Source organism: Tachysurus fulvidraco, chromosome 22 (genome assembly GCF_022655615.1).
Source record: "Tachysurus fulvidraco isolate hzauxx_2018 chromosome 22, HZAU_PFXX_2.0, whole genome shotgun sequence".
NCBI lineage: Eukaryota > Metazoa > Chordata > Actinopteri > Siluriformes > Bagridae > Tachysurus > Tachysurus fulvidraco.
Genome location: NC_062539.1, coordinates 11,605,457 through 11,626,944, shown reverse-complemented (window position 1 = coordinate 11,626,944; position 21,488 = coordinate 11,605,457). Strand labels below are relative to the sequence as shown.

Here is a 21,488-nt window from a genome sequence, read left to right as displayed (position 1 = left end):
AACAAAGGACCACCTAATTGACAGCGTCATTGCTTTAGCTGGACAATATTTTAGAAATTTGTTTAGGAAATTGAGTTGCACTGTTTAGTTTTGCACTGCTGCAATAATGTATTTAGGCGATGCAGTAAAAGCAGACACAAAATCATCAACAATCATCATTTTCTTTTGCCATCTTACCTACGAACGATTTATAAGTTTCATTAGAAGACCACATGATCAAAATGACAGCCTGCCATTTACCTGACATGAGATATGCTTTGCAGGACATTTCTGCCTAAAAACTTGCAATGTATAGTGTGTACAATCCCCAAGCTCTAGCAAAGATAATTGTGGCTGTCAAAAGTTGATGCATTAAGCTAGAGGTTTATTTGCACAAGTTTGTTAATGTTTTCTCAAGTAATTATACATTTAGAATTCCTGCAATGTCCTAAATAAGTTCAACTTTATGAATTTTATGGTTTTAGTCTATGTTTCTCACACGCACACACACACACGTAAATATACATACATACATACGAGGAACATACCAACTACACAGAAACTCCGGGGGTGATCTGGAACAAACCATTCACTGCATATACTACAGACATATTCTTGCGTAATGACAGTGAATTCATACGATTATTTTATTTAAAGCATCCCGGAGACTTTTATTTTGATATAAACTAAATGATAAAATAAATATGATATTTTGATACGACTTTTATTTTGAAGCGGAGATGAGGTAAACGCGGAATTGACTTAATTGACAAACCTGCGAATTAGCAGTTTAGCACGTTCAGGTCCCGAATATATAAAAGGTCCAGGTCGTTAACTACGATAAAATACTGTGTATATTCTGTTATTTATTATTTTACACAAACTAACGCGGCGCTTTAGGACTCGATGATGGCGAATTACCGCGTATTTCACACACAGCTTGCGACCATCATGGAAACCCTGACTCGGGCAGCAGTGGCGGAAATTTGCGAGCTTGTGGATGACGGCTATGCGATTTTACACTTGGAGATTTCAAGGCATCAGAAGGAGAACGAAGAGCTCCGGAGAAAACTTCAGTTGATCGAGTCCATTGTTGCTGCGCGTGGCTACAGCGATGAGACAGCGGTTGTGCGCGAGGCCACGAGTCGCCGCGCTTGCGCAGAAGTAAGAATAGTTGCTAATAGGTTTATTTTTAAAAAAAAAATGTTATAGTCGGTTTTTTTTTTCTTTGCATCCAATCATGCGTCCATTTGCAAGGGGACGAAATACCATGCGTCTAGGAACACGGTGCATCATGCAATACAGCAAGGTGTCACTGTACAAAGGAACAGACAAGTGATGAGTGAAACTGGGAAAAATTAGTTATACAATTCATTTACTTTACATTTAATTTATAGCTTTATTTTAGCTATACATTACGTTTACTTTATAGCTTTACTTCAGCTATACATTTACTTTATAAAGTAATAATACACTATGCTATATTTAATACACTATGCTATATATTAGTGGACAGTCAGTTCTCAAAGTTGATGTGTTGGAAACAGGAAAATTGGGATGGCAAGACAACTTGGTCCTAGTGCCCATGTTAACCCCTATCTACCACTCAGTGGCTTCTTTTAGAATAATGCACCCCAAACACTGCAAAACAGGAATGGTTTGACAAACCTAAAAGCCCAAGGTTTTGACTTGGTCTCCAAATTCATGTTTTAAAAACATGTTTTACTCAGATTGGGCTTCTATGGGATGCTTTGGACAAACAATTCCAAACAACGGTCCTCCCACCTGACAACAGGACGTAAAGGATCTTCTGGTAACATTTCGCTTCCAGATACCACAGCACATCTGCTGAGGTATTGTGGAGTCATGGGAGATATTTAAATTCTTATCTCAAGACCACAACAAAAAAATTTGTATTAACCTACATTTGTACATTTCCTTATAATAACCCTGAGCTGAGGCTTTGGTGCCATCTTCATGGACTTTGGTGTCTGGAGTAGTTGCTCTTATCACACAGTTTGACTGTGAACTTCCAAAGCTGCTAAACGTGATGATCGTGTTAGCTGATAGGATTTTTACAGTAGTATTATGTTGTAAAGCAGATGACTGTAGTGCTTTGGACAACACACTGTATGAGAATTAAAAATCTTAAGAATGTAAAAACGGTGATTATCAGCAGGTTATTTTTATGCACTTTGACACACATCTTCTTTCTGGAATTTTATGTGGTGCTAACGATGGTCTAAAAGTATGGCCCTGAAAGGCAGCTTGATCTTGTGTCGCTAAGAGGTTTCAGTGTGGTGGATTTGCCTGTAATGTCTCTGCTCAGCTGTTTTGTTGACCCCTTGCTGAAGGTATAGAGTGACTGAACATTGGTCAGCATGTCTCACAGCTGTAGTGGTGTGACAGGCATCCACAATGCTGAGGTTGAATATATGCAAGGATATCAACATACGTTGCCACAAGATGTGCTTTTTACACGCCTGACATCAGTGCTGGGGTTGGATTCTCATCTTCAGAATTAATGACACCTGTCTGTTCAAATAACTGTCTGTATTAAAGGTAATTATCCAGTGTGTTGGGTTGTTTAGCCATTTTGTCTGATCATTTACTTTCCCCTCATATTTTACTACACTAAAGTGGAAAATAAAAACTTCGAAAGTGCTAATACAGTCAATTTGTTTTTGCAGTTAACAAATGAATAAATGTAGTAAATTCCTGCTTATTTTCAAGTGATGCTACTGAAATTAAATACCTGCAATAAGCAAAAGTAACTAAGAAACAAATAAATATATTTTGTACTGTCTAATCTAATGAGGTCATTATTAAAAACTTTTCAAATAAGGCACAATTTTAAAAACTTAAAATTTTAGTTTTAGAACAATAACAAAGCTTAGTTTTGAATAGTTAACTATGAGATTAATTTTAAATAGCGACCAAAAATGATAGAAACAGTGAAATAAATATTATAGTGGGAATAAATTTACCACAGGAGTTTGGTCCTCAACATAAACAGAGACGATTGACCGGTTTCTGTGTTGGTAAGCACAAAAAGAAACAAATGGTCAGTCGCAGTGATCCATACGACATCCTGCTTGAAATTACACACAAAAATCAGTGTATCTTTTCCCTCACAGATGTACTGAGTTTTACTTTGCCCCAAGCACGAAACTAAGCAGCTCAAGTCTTAAGCCTGTGTGGGTGCTGTTTGTTTAGTGGTGATTCTGCTGCAGGTGAATGACAATGCAGCACGATTAAGTCTGTCTTAAGATTTGCTGACTCAAAAAGATCGGTCTGTTTCATAAATTGCAGCAGTTTAAAGAGTTAACAGCTGTTTCACTTACTGTAAAAAGTAAACTTGTATAAAAGATTCACAGATTATTCACAGATGAGGGAAGAGTTTATTCTTTGAAGCTAGATTGCCTAAGAGCCAGAGAGAGAGAAAACACTCCTCTGGTTCACCCCGTATCAGGGTTAAACCTAGTGAGACTGCGCCAAGTCTGATGGTCATTTTGTCCAATCCTCAGGTGTGATGTACACACATGTCCTTCCAGTTGCCGTTAAATTTTATAAATGCTAAATAAATGTTTAATAAATGGATGATGATTACCCAGAGTTTGAACAGGCACATTTTTCCCCCCTCTTTTTCATTCATCTTTGAACAAACCATAACATGCATGATGTAGGTGAATAATTCACCCATGGGTGATATGCCTTTCATACAGCCTGACAAAAAAGCAGAAGGATATGGTTTATACTTGACATATAACCTGCATGATAATATGCAGAACCAGCTGCAACAGGAGCGGCATTGTTCATATACTCAGCCGTGTAATCTACGTTGTTGCATAATATCACTGCATGTTGAAGACAAAACATCCCTGTCAAAATCTTATTTAATCTAACCATTTTCCCTACTGAGCAAGCCGGAGGCGGCGAGAAACTTTGAGTGGAACCAGAGTCAGAAGGGAACCTCAACCTCAACTGGGTGACACTGAACAGGAAATAATGTAAATGTAAATCTCTTTTCTACAGCAGTTTTTAGTTGTGTAGCTTTATTTCTCTTTAAAACCTTTTCTCAGTCTTTGATTGAGTTCCATCGAATTGAACACTTCTTACATTCAAAAGAGTATTTACTAATCTAGAAAATCCAGAAGACTGGAAACAAAAGACCCATCACTACAGTAGGTTTGAGATGCGAATAAAATATTTTTCAAATTCCGACTGTAAGAGACAAACTGGTTCGTGTTAATACTTAACTAGAACAGAACCCTTAAGCTAGTGCAGCATGCGGAGATTGTGAAAAGGACTTCGGATAACATGTACATTCCTCATGTAAATGTGGCTTGTCTGAATGTCAGAAACATTTCAAAATAATAACACATCTGTTTTCATAAAGCACTATTTCAGTTCAATTCAAATGTATTTGTCTGTTTAACACTGGACATTGTCTCAAAGCAGCTTTACAGAACATAAGAAAATTCAAGATTAATATTAGACATATTTAAATTTGTTTGTATTTATCCCCAAGTGAGCAAGCCTGAGGTGACTGTGGCAAGGAATATTTCTAATACTAATTTATATAAAAACTAAAACATGAGATGACATTGTGAGTGTATCGTATGGCACCATTTGTTAATTAAGTATGACACTTAGTTTCTTTCTCCTGTATATAATCCTGTATAGAGTTAAAAACCGAGGGAAGTACATACAGGAAACTTTTGTAACCATGCTTGCATTTTTGTCCTGGACGTTCACATGGTCATCCAGAGCTTTCATATAATAGGCAATATGTTGTTATGTCAGCAAGATTCTTAGTATTTAAACTGATGAGCATTGTTGCCTTTCTATTTATCCTTAATATTGTTAGGTATGTTTGGCAAATTTTTTGTCATAAATCGTTAATAACCCTAAATATATGACAGTAGCGTATCTAGTGTGCCACATAGAGGGTTTCCTCACCAGAGCATGGTAAATTTGCCTGGTTAACGATGTATCTCAAGACAAATCTGTCCATGCAGAATTTATTTTTGTGAATAAATTTCTTATTTTAACTAAACATGTTTTGAGGTGTAATTACTACACCCCGAAAAGGAAATTCCTGGGCAAAATGCTGTACCATATAAAACTATTAAAAATATATATAAAATCTGATCTACCAGAGCCTTTTCTCCTCCTTGTGTCCAAGTTTCCAAAACCTCTTTCTAGTGTATATGGTAGGTTTCGTTTAACTTTATTTGAAAACATTTGAGTTGGCTGGTAATCATGACTGTTGACCTTTTATGAAAATACTACATAATGACACATAATCTAAGCTGTATTGGTCTTGTAGCAGCTCTCAAATAACTATTTGTAACTGTAATAAAACGTCTAAGTCTGCCCAATCCTCCTCCCTCCTTCTTTCTTTTTTTTTAGAAAACAGTCTAGTTACTGTAACTACACAGAATAACAGGAGAAGACTTGAGTGGATTCATTAGTCAATGAGTGTTTAATTACTTTACAGTCACGAGACTCAGAGGAGCGCGCCCTCGTCACAGTCCAGGTCAAAGAGGAGGGACAAATTGGTGAGAAACCTGAATTCATTTTTCTACCAGTGCAAAAATGGTGCAGACCATGACTATTTCTAATATATGCTTTTTCCTTTCAAAGATGAAGATGATGAAGATGAAACGGTCGCTGTGGTAGCTCACGATTCTCCAGATGAGGACGTCATAGAGCTTTTGTCACATAAAGTCCCATCAGATACAGCCTCTGCAAATGATGACCTCCATACACACACACTGGCAGACACACAGTCCCCGAGCCTTCCTCCACACATACTCACAGACACACAGTCACACACTGAGGAGTCACAACATTCCAGTGTGGACCTAACAGCCTCTGATGAACCTCTCTGTTCTTTTAACACACAGAGTAATACGCATGCACTCTCAGACACGCACACTGACGTGACCGCTCATAGCTGCTCATTTCCAGATAAGATGTGCATGAAGAGAGAGCCTATGGTGTCTGATCTGAATCTTACTCTGGACTGGAGCACACACCCAGTGCATAACACACTGTCACAGTCCCACTCTTCCTCAGCTGGAAATAGCACAAGGACACCTGCTGCCCACAGCTCCCCTCTCTATACCACACAGCACTTGCTTGGACTGGGTAACGTATCAGGGTTGAGGTTGTTCGGTAGCCGTGGCTCATTGCAAGGGGGTGGAGTCGGTAAGAGGCATTTTATCTGTTCCATCTGCGGCAAGAACTTCACCACGGCGCAGAGCCTAGACACACACATGCGCATCCACACAGGTGAGCGTCCATACCGCTGTGAACAGTGTGGCAAGCGCTTTACTCAGTCTGGCCATCTTACAGCACACCAGACTGTTCACACTGGAGAAAGGCCATACGAGTGTACACAGTGTGGAAAACGCTTTGCAGGCAAGCAGTACCTGCGAATACACACCAAGAAACACCATCCTGAGTAACACGATTTCAACAAACTCCACAGAGCATACACACTAATGTGCATTTGTGCATGTTTGTGTATGTACAGTGGGGAGAACTAGTATTCGATACACTGCCGATTTTGCAGGTTTGCCAACTTACAAAGCATGTAGAAGTCTGTAGTTTATACTATAGGTACTCTTCAACTGTGAGTGCCGAAATCTAAAACAAAAATCCAGAAAATCACGTTGCATGTTTTTTTGTCATGCAATAAAATGCAACTGAATTACATAAAAAAAAACATGCAACGTGATTTTCTGGATTTTTGTTTTAGATTTTGTCACTCACAGTTGAAGAGTACCTATGGTATAAACTACAGACTTCTACATGCTTTGTAAGTGGGCAAACCTGCAAAATGGGCAGTGTAATAAATACTTGTTCTCCCCACTGTACATTTTACACACACATCCATAATACACTACACTGACTTATACAGATATGTACTTACCCACACATATGTGCATTGCAGAAGACAAGGAAGCAGGCTAATCCACACGAATAAAATAAGTGTTTACGAATCAAACACTTAAAATACTGCCACAAAAACCACACATGTATTCTTATGGCTGAATAGCAACGGTCGAGTCACAAAGCCTAAATGTTAAGTGAAATTAGGGGACAGTTCTGCTCAAAATATTTAAAGTGATTTTTTATTTTTATTTTTTTTAAATCAGGAATACACCTTTTGTAGGTGTATAACAAAGAACATGAGCTTCTCGATGTATTCATTATGGAACTGAAAGTGGACCACACTGAGAAAGAAGGCAGGGAATTTCACCTGTCTGTTCCATCAGAAGTAAAGCATAAGGAATTCAACTGACTGACTTTTAAACCTGGATTTCTTTCAAGTGCTGCTGTTTTCCTTAGGAAAGAGATCATATATTTGGTCCTATGCATTTAAGTTTGGATGGCAGAATAAAACAACTGAAGCAGAACTGTATAAAACATTTACATCATTTCAGCTAATCCATTGTTTACATAATATTTTAATGCCAGTGGGCGTAAAAACAGCCACACAAGAACACAATTGTGTTTGGTTCCACTTATTTACAGATTGCCGAAGCTATTAGCGGGAGGTCAAACTCTCCATCATTTTCTCTTGTTCACAAAATGTTTCTTGCAGTTCAATCTATTTTAAGGTGAAGCTTTGGTAGACTGACCCTGCAGCGTTCAGTGTTCCCATCTGATACGTAGTGCAGATAAGCAGCTAGAAAACACGTATGTGTAAAAAGAAAAAAAAATATCCGAATAAGTCAGAGGTTTGTTCGTGTTATTTTTTTAATACAATGTATGCTACATCTAAGGCCCAGTTTTTACTTGTGGTTTGTATGTGAGGATGCTTATCTTGTGTACATCTGGAGGATTAAAAGTGACATCCGCTAGATGGAGCATCAAAGCCGGAAGTTCCTGTTCATCAGGCGTCACTGTCGAATAATAAAATGTTCAGCGAGTTTGTTTTATGTTTGTTCAGCCACTTATTTTTTTACTAAATATTCTTGGTTTTTGTTCAGTTGGTTCTCTCTCCATTATGACCATGAGCTATGCCTTAAGTAAAAAACTATGACTTTGCTTGGGTTCATTGTCTATCTGGACTCCATTGTGATTTAAAGCATTTTGACTGAATCTAGAATCAAGAATCAAGTAATTTAGCCCTGTAGGCTTGAGGATGTAGCCTGCTGCTTTTATCAGCAATGAAAGACAAATGAACCAATGCCAGTCATATACTGTATGTCCATGCGATAAGGTACGTTTCGTGATCAGTGATCTCTACACATCATATTGGTACAAGCCTGTCTTTAAAGGGGGTTTCCTTCACCAGGTAGATTTTTCAAGGCAATAACACACCCGAGGGAGATGGGGTGGGCTTGGCTTAAGCACATATATAAAAAGTGCTGTCAGTTCTATACTGTTGTCCCAGTTTGGATGCAAACACAAAAATACTCCAAGCTGAAAGCCTAAACTTTGATCATGTTTTCATGATTTAATTTTAATTCCAATATACTGTGATACACCACTTTGTCAATGTCTAAATAGTTATGGCTCTGACCGTTAAACACAATACAGACTGATTCAGAAAACCAGATATTAATAGCTATTACTTTTAATCCTCCATTTGTATGTATGTTAACAATGCCTTGTACGTGTGTACTCACCTGTCAAGAATAAATCAGGCCTTGAAAGTGAATCTGTCACTGATCCAGAAACAGGTATTTTAGGTTTATATTGTAAGATTTTAGAATAAATGTGTTTGAGTTGTGAGTCTCTTCGAGTTGTTGTGCCTCATTCTGCAAAGGTTCAGTCTTTAAACCTAAACCCAAATTATCCTCAAATCAATCCAAATGACAGAAAACTACAGAATAATTTCGTGCTTTGATGAAGTGTCCTTAAAAGTACAAAATGTTTTACAAATTTAGTGTTTAACAATGGCTTCAACAACACAACAGTAACAATAAAATCAACATTCTAAAAGACAGTAAGTGGCTAAAACACTATTCAATTAAACATATAAACCACATTGAAACTATTTCATCAGCTCATGCAGATTTATTTGACTCCCATCCACATACAACTCAATGTTCAGCAACATGTTCACTGGGGCCTTTTGTATGCACCTTGCATATTTGATGCTGGGTATGTAAATAAACTGGCCATCAGTGAAATGTGTTTAATTTTATAAATGCACATGTCCTCATACACAAGTATGGGTAAACTGAAGGATGTGTTTATCGATGGCTGGTGCTGCCTGATTTTCTCTTTCCTGAGAGCAGGTGTTTAGGTTTCAAGTCAAATACATGTCTGTCTGATTCGCCCTTCCTGCCCTGCCTGTTCATCCCCTTCTGAGAGCTCTTCATCATGGTCTTCACCTTCTTCATCATCTGGGAAGAGTAGAAGAGAGTTGGAGAAAAAATAAATATAAAATAAAAATGTAATTTGGTCATATGAACACAACCGAGTGTCTGATTCATCTTTAAACTCCAACAGGTAAACAAGTACATAAAAATGTCACATCTGCAGCATATCGGTACACTTTTCAGATCGAATTCTTTCTTTTATTATACACAATTCAGCCACAGTATTAAAACTGCCTGCCTGGTATTGTGTAGGTTTTCCCTTGTGCCATTTTGACATTTAAAAATTCTATGAAGTTGAAAATGGTTTTGCGAAATTCTTTCAAGAAAAAGTGGATCTCATTTTACAACCTGACCTCCTTATGTGAGGTAGAGGTGATACCATTTTGACAGAATAACAAGATTAAATATCACAACATTGAGCACAAGTCTGAGAAAGACAGTAAGAGGACATTTCATGAGGCAAATATTTCTTTGATGTAAAGAATGAGAATCCGATGTGTACCTTTGCATCTCTGATTCCTGACTGGTCACGTGGTTGTTTTGATGCACTCTGACTACGGGTGCGTGATGTTGGCTGGACAGATGCTTCCCTCTTCCTCTTTTTAACCAGTGAACGTGACCTCCGAGCCTGTTGAACATAGTGGCTCTACAGAGAGAAAAGTCCAAGGATTAAAATATAAATGGGGAGGAAAAAAAGAAAGTAAATATGCCATACTTTTAAAAATAGTGGATAGTAAAGAATCTACAAATTCGGTAAAATCCCAGGTTTTGTGATGTAGAAATGAGACTACGATAAAGATTTTTGGTTAACTTAACATTATGAATCAACATAATTAACATTTTGTTAAACCACCCTTTCTTGTTAGACGGTGTTTCCACCTTATTATCTTTATTTTATTCCACTTTTCCTTGCAAATGCAACATTAATTTGCAAATGAATCTCCTGGTCAAAGCTCTCAACTCATTCCACATATTTTTGATAGTACTCTTGGCTTTAACTGGGCCATCCCAAAACACTGATCATCATCTGAAGCCATTCTTTTGTGGATTTTGCGATAGCTGGAAATTCAGTTGAAGCCGAGCTGATTTTTATCTAACAGATGTCTCTCGTTTATCTCTAAAGACTGTCTGGTTTAGATGTTCTTTAGTGGATCACTATTCTACACGAGAAGCTCATGTATGTTCTGTACACTGTTTGTGAACCATGATGCCATGGAACAGAACAAACTACACAGTATTTTCTAAAAGTGGAAGATGATTGGACGTCACAAAAATATGATGAATAGATCACAGAAATATGCAAATTTAACAGGGGCATGTTGTAGGATTTTTACATCCTCAGCAATAACAAATTGAGAAGCACAAGTGAATTTCTTACATCATCTTTGTCAGTCATGTCCAAGCCAAGTTCTTGCATGTCTTTCTCCAATGTTGCTCTGTTCACCTGCAACAGCAGCCAGATCACAGAACATCTCCATCAGAAAATAATCAGTGCACATTAAACACAGGCTGTCAATCAAGCCATATATATTATTCTTGCACTACACTAAATCTTGCCAAAATGTAGTTTACAGCAACAGGGACAGACTGACCTTCTTGGCAGTACGGGGCATTCTGGGTCCCTGCACGTCTTTCTCTTTAGACTCCATAATTTTTAGCTTTCTCTTCTCTCGGATCTGTTTGGCCAGCTGCCGAATTTCCTGCATCTCTTCATCCTCACTCTCTTCATTGGAGTCATACTCACCCGCCCGTTCACGGAGCTCTTCCTCCTTTTCCAGGTCAGCCAATCGCTGGTGTGGATGACAGAGTAAGCATAAACATATTTCTAAGGTGTTTGTGTAAAAATTTGTCTTATGATTTGCACTGAGCCATTCCTACCAGGTAGACAAGTGTTACACAGGATCACTCTATTTTTCTCACCTTCATGATTTCAGGATCAATATAGTCAGCAATGTTATGTCCTTCCCAGATCTCAGGAATTTTATCGTGTTTCTCATCAGCATTCATTAAGTCCCAGTATTCTACGATCACATGTGCGATATATTTTTAGACACATTTGTGTTATGAAGTGAAAATAAACACCTCTTTAAACAACAGTTGACTTACTCTGCAGATCAAGTGTGTAATCATCTCCAAGCTCCAACTCGAGGTCTCTCTCCAGTTTACGTTTGGGGGCATCAACCTCCATGGCCCTTCTGCGAATAGCTGCCCCCTCAGGGATAAATGGTGGTCTTTCCTAAACACAAAGTTACATGATTAATTAAACGTAATTAAAAAAAAAATTTCATTACCTTGTACAAGAATATTCATTAATGTACTAATGTACATGCCCAGTATCTGGTTTATATACATCTAATAGTTCACAGTTCGTGTGAATGTCAGAACCTTTTCATCTCGCTTTGCTGGCAATGCGAGGTGGAGTCTGTTCAACATGTCATGTACTTTCTTCCCCTTCATCTTTGTGTCCACACGGTGGACCAGCAACCTATCACATGCCTGGAAACAGAAACACTCTCTTCAGAAAAAACACTGACACTATAACCACACACATCACCTCTTCATTCCACACTTCTAAAATTGCTAAACTATCGAGAACCTTTGATAATGTTATTAATGCTGGCACCTAGACTATCAATAACAGTCAATTAAAACCTTTTTGCATTACAGTTCACAGTAAATAAAGAAGCCTCTTGAGATATATTTAGTAATCTTACCTCTGTCTTTACTTGCATGACTCCTTCTTCTGTTAATGTGCTGGTCTCGATCACTGGGATGCCCTCAGACAACAGATCAGCAAAGATTTTCTAAACAAATACAGAAGCAAGCTAGCAGTTATTAGAGTTAGCCTTTTCACCCAGGCACAAAGCGACACAAAGTGATATCTTACTCAGTAAATACTCAGACAGCTGTATTGTCCTGAGATACTGTAATATAACTGTAGATAATTTTATTACAGTTTAGTTGGACTGGGTTATGAATGATGCGTTACGCTGTGGTGTGCTATGCGACTACAGCACATCTGATGGACCACAGAGAAAGTCATCCTGAAAATATAGAAGGACTTTGGAGCACTGTTTAGGTAAGATGAGGTAGTGTGCTTAGGGATCGTGGTCGGCACTGACTAGTTGTTTTCTGTGTGTCTGTTGGTGTTCCTGAGTTCCCCACTGCATCCTTTTTGTTCCAAGAACCAACATGTAACAAATAGTTGATTTGGCCACACAAGATGTTTTTGCTTTCTCACCGACAGGTTTGTTTTTATTTTTTAGTTTAATGACCGCCTGCTTCACTGGAGGAGACGATCCTTTGGATTTTATGTTAATTAAAAGGTTAATAGCAACAGATTCCGAGTGCAAACACCTCACTCTAGACCTTTTAAGTTAAATAATGAAGTGATAAAACACTTGGGGAGATAACTACATTCCAATTTAGATGTAACATTTTGAATACAGAGCAACATTTTAAATTATATTAGATGCTACAGAATTGCCTTTTTTTTGCTGATTGATTTAGTTTAATATTGGTTTTGGCTACAGGAACAATAGCTGTGTATATACAGAAGACGCAGTCTGTAGGCACTAAACCATAAATTAGGTTTGAGATGAATCACATGACATTTACTTGATCTAGTGTAACTTCTCCATTTCTGAACCGGACAGTAAAATCCTGACTGGAAAACATACAATAGACCACAAAATGTACATCACAGCAACTCACCTGATTCTCCTCAGTCAGCTCAGTGATCTTCTTTACATCACACTTATTGGCCACCACAATCAGCGGCTACCACACACACACACACACACACACACACACACACACACACACAGGTAAATAGTTAACTTCAGAATAATTGCAAAGAATGATACTGAGATTAAACATAATCTTTAATTAAACATAAGTTTAATTATAAACCCTGGAATAGTCCAGCAGTCACCAACACACACTGCTTCGGAGCATCAACACACATTCGATTCCTCAGTCATTCCACTGCATCGTATTAAAAAGTTTTTCTTTCAGCTGTTCCCTGTTCAGATTCCTGGGCAGGGAGCTAACCTAGCCACTAAAGAGTTAACTCTCTGTGCCGGTCCCAAGCCCGGATAAAACGGGAGAGTTGCACCATTAAGGACATCAGGAGCAGCCGAATGAAGGTGTGTGTGTGTGTGTGTGTGTGTGTTCATCTACACTCTCTCTCTTTTAAGTTGGATAAATATCCTATTTCGGGCAGGGTTATTTTGACAGTTGAAATCTTACTGGTTTGATACAAAGACAGACATGAAGTGAAATCTTTTTTTTTGGACTGTAACAAAAATAGTATAAGCACACAATTTACCAGTACAGGAAGCAAATGATAAAATATACAGAAAACATAAAAACATATCTGTGGCAGAAACCGTGTGTGCGTGTCTGAGTATACCTTGTTTGCAAAGAGGGGTCTAATGTTGTTGAACAGTTCCAGCTGCTGAGAAAGTGTGTGTCCACACTGCTCAGATACATCCATCACATAGAGCACGGCGGCCCGTAGATGGGCCAGGGCAGTGATCGCCTGCATCTCAATTGTATTCCGTTCTTCGAGTGGATGATCCAAAATACCAGGGGTGTCCACGACCTGTACAACACACACACACACACACAGTTACTCTACACCATCTTAACTCGAAGATTCTGATTTCCTTATAATAATCCTTTAGTTTGGTGTGTACAGGCCATACAGTCTGAAAACGTCATTTTATAACTCTACAGTGAGGTTTACTCACAACCTTGAGAGGGAAACTCAACCATACTTTATTTAACGATTACAACTATTTATAGTTTCTTTAAAAATGATTAACATTTAACAAAAAACCAACCAAGAAATCTAATCAAAGGGAAAAAGTGTTGATGTCATTGGGAACATTAATGTAGTTGTAGGAAGATGCGGATGGCGATGATGAAGAAAAAGGGGGAAAAAAACTGCCCTCAACCACTAAAGAGACTGAGGCAAGGGATCTCTCAAAGACGGGAAATTTTAAGCAGTTTTACAGTTTTATCGTATTGCTATCGTCCATCGTAAGAACAAACATTTGTAACTTGAACTATAAAACCCAGGAGAATATCTGTATCTACAGAGTACCACAACCAAAAGTACTGGCCTTACTGTCCTGAAAGATTGAGGGGCTGTGTTGGGTTGAGAACTGCTTTTATTTTGGTTTATTTTGGAAAGGGGGATATTACACTTACCTGCCAGCGCAGGTACTTATAGTCCATGTGACCCACAAACAGAGATTTGGTGGTGAAAGCGTATGGCTGCACCTCCACATCTGCACGCGTGACCTGTATGCACAGAAACACACTTTTTAGCACAGGCTTAAAAAAAAACAGTACACATTTGTTAAAATTAAGAAAGAAAGAAAGAAAGAAAGAAAGAAAGAAAGAAAGAAAAAATAGTCAATGTAGCCTTGGTATTAAATTTAGAAATGGCTAACATTTCAGCAATTACCGATGTATTCATTACACATATTGTAGCCCAGCTTTTCAGTCCTAAACCATTCGTAATTTGTAACATCATCAGGGTCTAATTAGTGCTGAATGAGCAGGCATCCAATTTTATCAAACCATCTCAGACATGTCTGAATTTCTTTTCAATACTCAGTCCCAATAAACAGATGGATGCTTCCCTCAGACACCAGCCACTCGTAACCATTAAAGAGAAGACCATATAAAAGAAACCAATAGAGTATACAATGGTGTCAAAAAGTGTTGCCCCCTTCCTGATTTTTTTTTTGCACGTTTGTCACACTTTAATGTTTCAGATCATCGAACAAATTTAAATATTAGTCAGAGATAACGAGTGAACACAACATGCAGTTTTAAATGAAGGTTTTTATTATTAAGGGAAAACAAAATACAAACCCACAAGGCCCTGTGTGAAAGTGTTTGCCCCCCTGTTAAAACATAACATAACTGTGGTTTATCACACCTGAGATCACTTTCTCTATCCACACGCAGGCCTGATTACTGTCACACTTGTTCACAATCAAGTAAGCACTTAAATAAGACCTGACTGACAAAGTGAAGTAAACCAAAATATCCTCAAAACCCACACTTCATGCTGGGATCCAAAAAATTCAGGATCAAATGAGAAAGTAAGTAATTGAGATCTATCAGTCTGGAAAAGGTTATAAAGCCATTTCTAAAGCTTTCGGACTCCAGCGAACCACAGTGAGAGCCATTATCCACAAATGTCCGGCCGACCAAAATTACCCCAAGAGCTCAGCGAGGACTCAGCCAAGATGTCACAAAAGACCCCCAACAACATCCAAAGAACTGCAGACCACACTTGCCTCAGTTAAGGTCAGTGTTCATGACTCCACCATAAGAGACTGGGCAAAAATGGCCTGCATGGCAGAGTTCCAAGACAAAAACTGCTGGTGAGAAAAAATAACAAAGGATCGTCTCAGATTTGCCAAAAAACATCTTGATGATACCCAAGACTTTCGGGAAAACACTCTGTGGACTGACAAGACAATATTTGAGTGTCCCATTACATCTTTGTAAAATTAACACCACACCAGAAACTAGAAGACTTGCTGTGATTAATGGAACCATGAATTGTTGTTTCCAACCAAAAAATCCTGAAGGACAATGTGCAGCCATCTGTTCGTGACCTCAAGCTGAAGCAAACTTGGGTTCTGCAGCAGGACAATGATACAAAACACACCAGCAAGTCCACCTCTGAATGGCTGAAGAAAAACAAAATGAAGACTTTGGAGTGGCCTAGTCAAAGTCCTACCTGAATCTTATTACGATGCTGTGGCATGACCATAAAAAGGCGGTTCATGCTCGAAAACCCTCTAATGTGGCTGAATTACAACAATTCTGCAAAGATGACTGGACCACAATTCCTCCACAGAGCCGCAAGTTATCACAAACTCTTGATTGCAGTTCTTACTGCTAAGGGTGGAACAACCAGTGATTAGGTTTAGGGGCAAACACTTTTTCACTCAGGGCCATGTAGGTTTGGATTTTGGTTTCCCTTAATAATAAAAACCTTCACTGAAAAAACGCATGTTGTGTTTATTTCTGTTATCTTTGACTAATATTTAAATTTTTTGATCTGAAACATTAAAGTTTGACAAATGTGCAATAAATAAATAAATAATCAGGAAGCGGGCCAACACTTTTTCACACCACTGTATACCCATAAGATGCTATCTGGTGTCTTTGTTGGTTATTCATATGCTCAAATAAACAGAGCTACATGTCAACAACAACAAAACAATTCTCAGAGTAGATATTCGACACCACAATTCCTCCCAAACACACACCATGTTGATGAAGCTGGACTTGCCGACATTGGGGTATCCACAGAGCAGAAGAGTTCTGGTGTTCGGGTCGATTGTGGGCAGACGAGAAAGATGCTGACGAACTAAAACAGCAAGTGCAAACAATAAATGCATTTATTTATGACCAGTGATGTTCTTCACGTATTAATCATATGACACAGCTGGTTATATCGACTTAGCAGGTAAGAAAAGGAGTAGCAAGTCATCGCGAGTACCTTGTTCTAGATATTCCAGACTTTGTTTCTGTCTCTTTACGATGGTGCACATGCGTCCGAGCGCTGCTCTCTTTAACTGCTTGCAGCGATACAGCGAGTCGCCATACTTCATCAGACGCACGTAGTCTTTAGCGACACTACATAAAACAAACATACACGTTAGTTCACTGTCATTCCAGAGAAATAAAAAGCATATAACAGAAAAGAAGTTCTTTAGACAGCGATCTTACTTATCGATCAGGTTCTTGGCAATGTTGATCTGACCCAGAGCAAGTTTGTAATGATCCTTATCATACAACACATTCATCAGGTCAGCATAGAATGGGTGAATATCCTGGAAGGATGGGGAAAAAATTGGAGTGGGAATAAAAATAAAGAGAGAGAAAAAAAAAAGCACATTCGCGTTAAGACTTAACATGTCACCCAAAGAATACATGTAAACATAACAAATAAACAGTGTGCAACTCACATCCAGCTTAGGGAAGTCCGTTATGATCTGTGACAGACGGTCATGGTAGTTCTGCTGCGTGAACTTAACTTTGCGCATGTAGAAGTGGCGAATGCGATGAATCTGATAATGTTTGTGAACCACGGTCGGGGTTTTGCGCTGGGTTTTGGACAACGTCAGGTCAATGAAGTCCTGAAAGAGAAAAAGAGGAAACAATGCTGTTCAGTCTCGATCATTAACTCTGTATTAAACTCATACTTCCAGCCAATGAATAGCACTCGAACACTTAAAAGCTGTTAGCACCATGTCATTGAGGTGTATATTTCCAAAGTAAAAAAAATTTATACATTTATATACATACATTATAAACATGTAATTATATATGTGTGTGTGTGTGTGTGTGTATATCAGGTGCAGTACCAGAACGCATGTTTTTGGAAAGTATGCTATAAAATAGGGTAAAGAATACTCAGGAGGCCTGTACACACGACTGTGGAACACTCCTCATAGGACTTTGTCTCATCAGACCACAGAATCTTATTCCAAAACGTGTTGCTTTGTGTCTCGATGTGAGCAGTAGCTTCCTGTGTGCTTTTCCCCAACATTCCACACTTGTGCAGATGTGATTAACGTCTTATTTTGTCTGTGTTTCTTTCATTTCTGGAGTTTTGTCTCCAGAGTCTTGGCTATTTTAACTCTGAGGCCATATCATAGAAGGTTTTCGAAGGGGAAACAATTAAATAATTATAAAAGACTATTTTGAAAATAAATACTTAATTTACTACAGTAATTTACTACAGGAACTAACTACAGACCCTTTAGCTAATAAATCCATCATGAAATAAGGAACCGTGACAGTCCTGAAACTGCATTTTCGTTATACTGTGAATTAAAACTCCAAATTTCAGTCACATTCACTTTGAAGTTTACAACCAAAAATTACAAAACAACTTGTCAAATACTTATGGAGCTGCATGTTAACTGTAATCTGAGTTAACTTTACACCTCAACACCCCCTCACTTTATAACACACCACCACTTTACGCCATGACACCCCCACTTTACACCATGACACCCCCCTCACTTTATAACCGCCCACTTTACGCCATGACACCCCCCTCACTTTATAACCGCCCACTTTACGTCATGACACCCCCACTTCACACCATGACAACCCCCTCACTTTACGTCATGACACCCTTTCATTTTACACCACAACACCCCTCACTTTATAACACACCACCACTTTACGCCATGACACCCCCCACTTTACACCATGACACCCCTCACTTTACACCATGACAACCCCCTCACTTTACACCATGACACCCCTCACTTTACACCATGACAACCCCCTCACTTTACACAACACCCCTCACTTTATAACACCCCCCCACTTTATAAAACACCCCCTCTATAAACCATGAAACCCCCACTTTATAAAACACCACCCCTTTACGCCATGCCTATGCCACACTTCTCTTTAACACCTCCACCACTTTATAACACACACACACACACACACACACACACACACACACACACACACACACACACACATCTTTATAACACCCCCACCACCACAACCACTTTATAACTTTATAACCGAGACCGAGTCATATATGATGTATGAACAGATGATTTTACTGTGACTCTTCTATCATAATCACAGATTCTAAAATGTAAAGCACTTTATTAATGTGTACACAAAATAAAACCAACATTAACTGAATGTTAATCCACACGAAAAACACCTAAATATTGGATCAATAATCGGAGCTAAAACATGAATAAACACTTTTATCTGTTAGCTCTAGTTAAAGGTACCGTTAGCATGCTATGCTAACTCCAGCTAACACACGTGTCAAAAGCAGACACGTTTACAGTGACAACAATAAACACCGGGCACGTAACGACATACAAAACTAACTTGTACAAAATCTAACTGAAATTCTACCTTTGCGGTGGGAACCACCATAATCTTTTTAAAGTTGTAGAGCGCCATGATGTCGCCACGCGTGCCGTCAGACTCAACGACGCCGGAAAGGACCGAATTCAGCAGCGACTCAGCAAGAGCGGCTCAACAGACACAGCTCACGTCACACTGCCCCCTGTCGGCCACGCCGGAAATAATATGGTAAAATCCAAAAGGCTTCATGATCTCTGTGATGTCTATGGGCTCCTAGTGAAGCTTCATTGAGGTTTTTCATAATAATAAATGTTATTCCCTACTATTCATACACTTAACTAGTTTCCTTTAGCCCTTCTCTTTCCTTGAAAGACCTGTGTAGTTCATCCACTGCAACATCTCATGTGTTCTGAGATTCATTTCAAATCACCACAGTTACAAACAGTGCTTATTTGAGTTACTATAGAGATCACACTGTTTCTTATTATAATATTTGATATGAACTTTACCTGAATGTGCAAGTGTATATTTCTAATTTTTCTAATGTATCCATTTCTAATAAAACGGAAGTTGAATGTAGAAATATTGGTAAGAATTGGTCACAGCATAGATACAAATATGTTTTTTCATAGAGTTTTCATAGAGTCAAAAATATTCTAAAATAGTATAAATACTTTCTTTAGATGTTTTCAGTGTTTAGTTTAGGATGTGTTCACATTACATGCAGAAACTGACAGGGTACACAGAACTTTTCAAGTACAGGCTTGGTGAAGTATAATGTTATAAGACTGAAACTTCTAGAGAAATAATTTACTTTAACATTTAATTTTTGTTCCGAATAGTGGCTCTACATGTTACTAAATTATAGGGAAAACATATTTTGCTGTCTTTTTTTTTGCCTCATTTTTGCCTGTGTAATGCTGGCTTACTTTTTGTAGTAAAATAATTATTACATATCAAATCTGGGCTTTTTGTTTGTTTGTTTGTTTGTTTGTTTATAGATGTTGGTGAAGAGCTCACAAGTGTTTTAAGCCCTGATTAATAACAACAAAGAACCGAAGGATGGTATTTTTTTATATGACTCTACATTAAGAACAGTGAAAGCAAAATTATGAAAGGAATATTTTACTTAAAAGCAGTGACAGATGTGATGCTTAATGTATGGAGGTAACCATTCATAATCTTGGGCGGCAAATGTAAATGCATGATTATCTTTGTGCTTTAGTAAGACATTGAAACAGCCAAAGTGACTGACTGGACTTACTCACCTACTGGTCATGTGAGAATTTACATAATGTAAACAAAAAGCCAATAAATTCACCAAAACTGGGGTGATATAATCTATTATTTTTGCCCTTTATTAACCTTTTTGCCCATCTTCAGCATTATGTACAATTTAAAATTTACTGCTGATTTCTGTATACACAGGGTTACAGTAATTTAGGTGTAATGTTAGGAGAGCATGAACCATATAATGTAAGGACGGGATAGTTTTTGAGCCTGAAATAAGAACTTTAGAAGTTGGCCAAGGTAATATTTCAGTCACAAAATCTGAGGGACAAAAACAAATCATTTTAGATTTGTACTCATTCAGCTGTAGATCTGTCATAATTGTTATAATTCATCCAGGATGCTTGGAAATTGGCATGTAGCTCACATTTACTGTTCTGTTTTGGCTAGTATGCGAACACTTCAGCTCATGCCGAACATTTCAGACATATTTAGACAAAAATACATTGATTAAATAAAATATATGGAGAAACAGGTTTGTTGAGAGAAATAAACAATTAACCAGATTTTTTGTATTTTAACTATCTAAACCACATTTATGTGGCTAGCTCACACCTGGAGGATGCACAGAGTTCCTCTTTTTCTTCAGTACTCAGATACTGACAGAGTCTCACAATAGTCTCAGTCAATATGTCATTACTATTAAGCCATAGGAGTTACTGTGCAGAGCACCTATTGCAATAAAGGGCAACACACACACACACGAAAATGAAGCATAGCCAAACTGGCCACCTGCAGGTTTTTAGGAGGAGGGACAAAATTCAGAGGACAGTGTATGTAGATGCAAACATAAGAGAAGACACAAAGCTGCATGCAGTGTTTTCAACCTTAACAACTGCATCACCATCACCTGAAAACTTATCAAATGCCCTGTTATTGTATCTCATTTATTTCATGCATTATACAACTTTTATTACCTTATAACCTTTTTAAGTGAAATATTCCAGTAATCACCTGAGCTCCTTTTAGCTGAACTGT

At 38.2% G+C, this 21,488-nt stretch overlaps 2 protein-coding genes across 2 annotated transcripts; one reads left to right on the top strand and one right to left on the bottom strand.

Annotated features, from left to right (window-relative positions):
* The first annotated feature begins 603 nt into the window (after positions 1-603).
* On the top strand, positions 604-6,604 carry si:dkey-7l6.3 (zinc finger protein 235). Its single transcript, XM_027137871.2, has 3 exons — positions 604-1,143; positions 5,483-5,543; positions 5,629-6,604. Exons 1-3 carry the CDS (start codon positions 886-888, stop codon positions 6,453-6,455), a joined length of 1,146 nt encoding a protein of 381 aa, XP_026993672.2. The 5' UTR covers positions 604-885; the 3' UTR covers positions 6,456-6,604.
* Positions 6,605-9,003: 2,399 nt separating this feature from the next.
* Positions 9,004-19,426, bottom strand: gtpbp4 (GTP binding protein 4). The gene is made up of 16 exons (XM_027137870.2): positions 19,269-19,426; positions 17,333-17,503; positions 17,094-17,197; positions 16,864-17,000; positions 16,631-16,731; positions 14,544-14,636; positions 13,741-13,932; positions 13,041-13,106; positions 12,041-12,130; positions 11,712-11,822; positions 11,433-11,562; positions 11,247-11,347; positions 10,919-11,116; positions 10,705-10,770; positions 9,829-9,972; positions 9,004-9,350 (listed from the first exon to the last, which is right to left on the bottom strand). Exons 1-16 carry the CDS (start codon positions 19,314-19,316, stop codon positions 9,198-9,200), a joined length of 1,905 nt encoding a protein of 634 aa, XP_026993671.1. The 5' UTR covers positions 19,317-19,426; the 3' UTR covers positions 9,004-9,197.
* Positions 19,427-21,488: the final 2,062 nt, after the last annotated feature.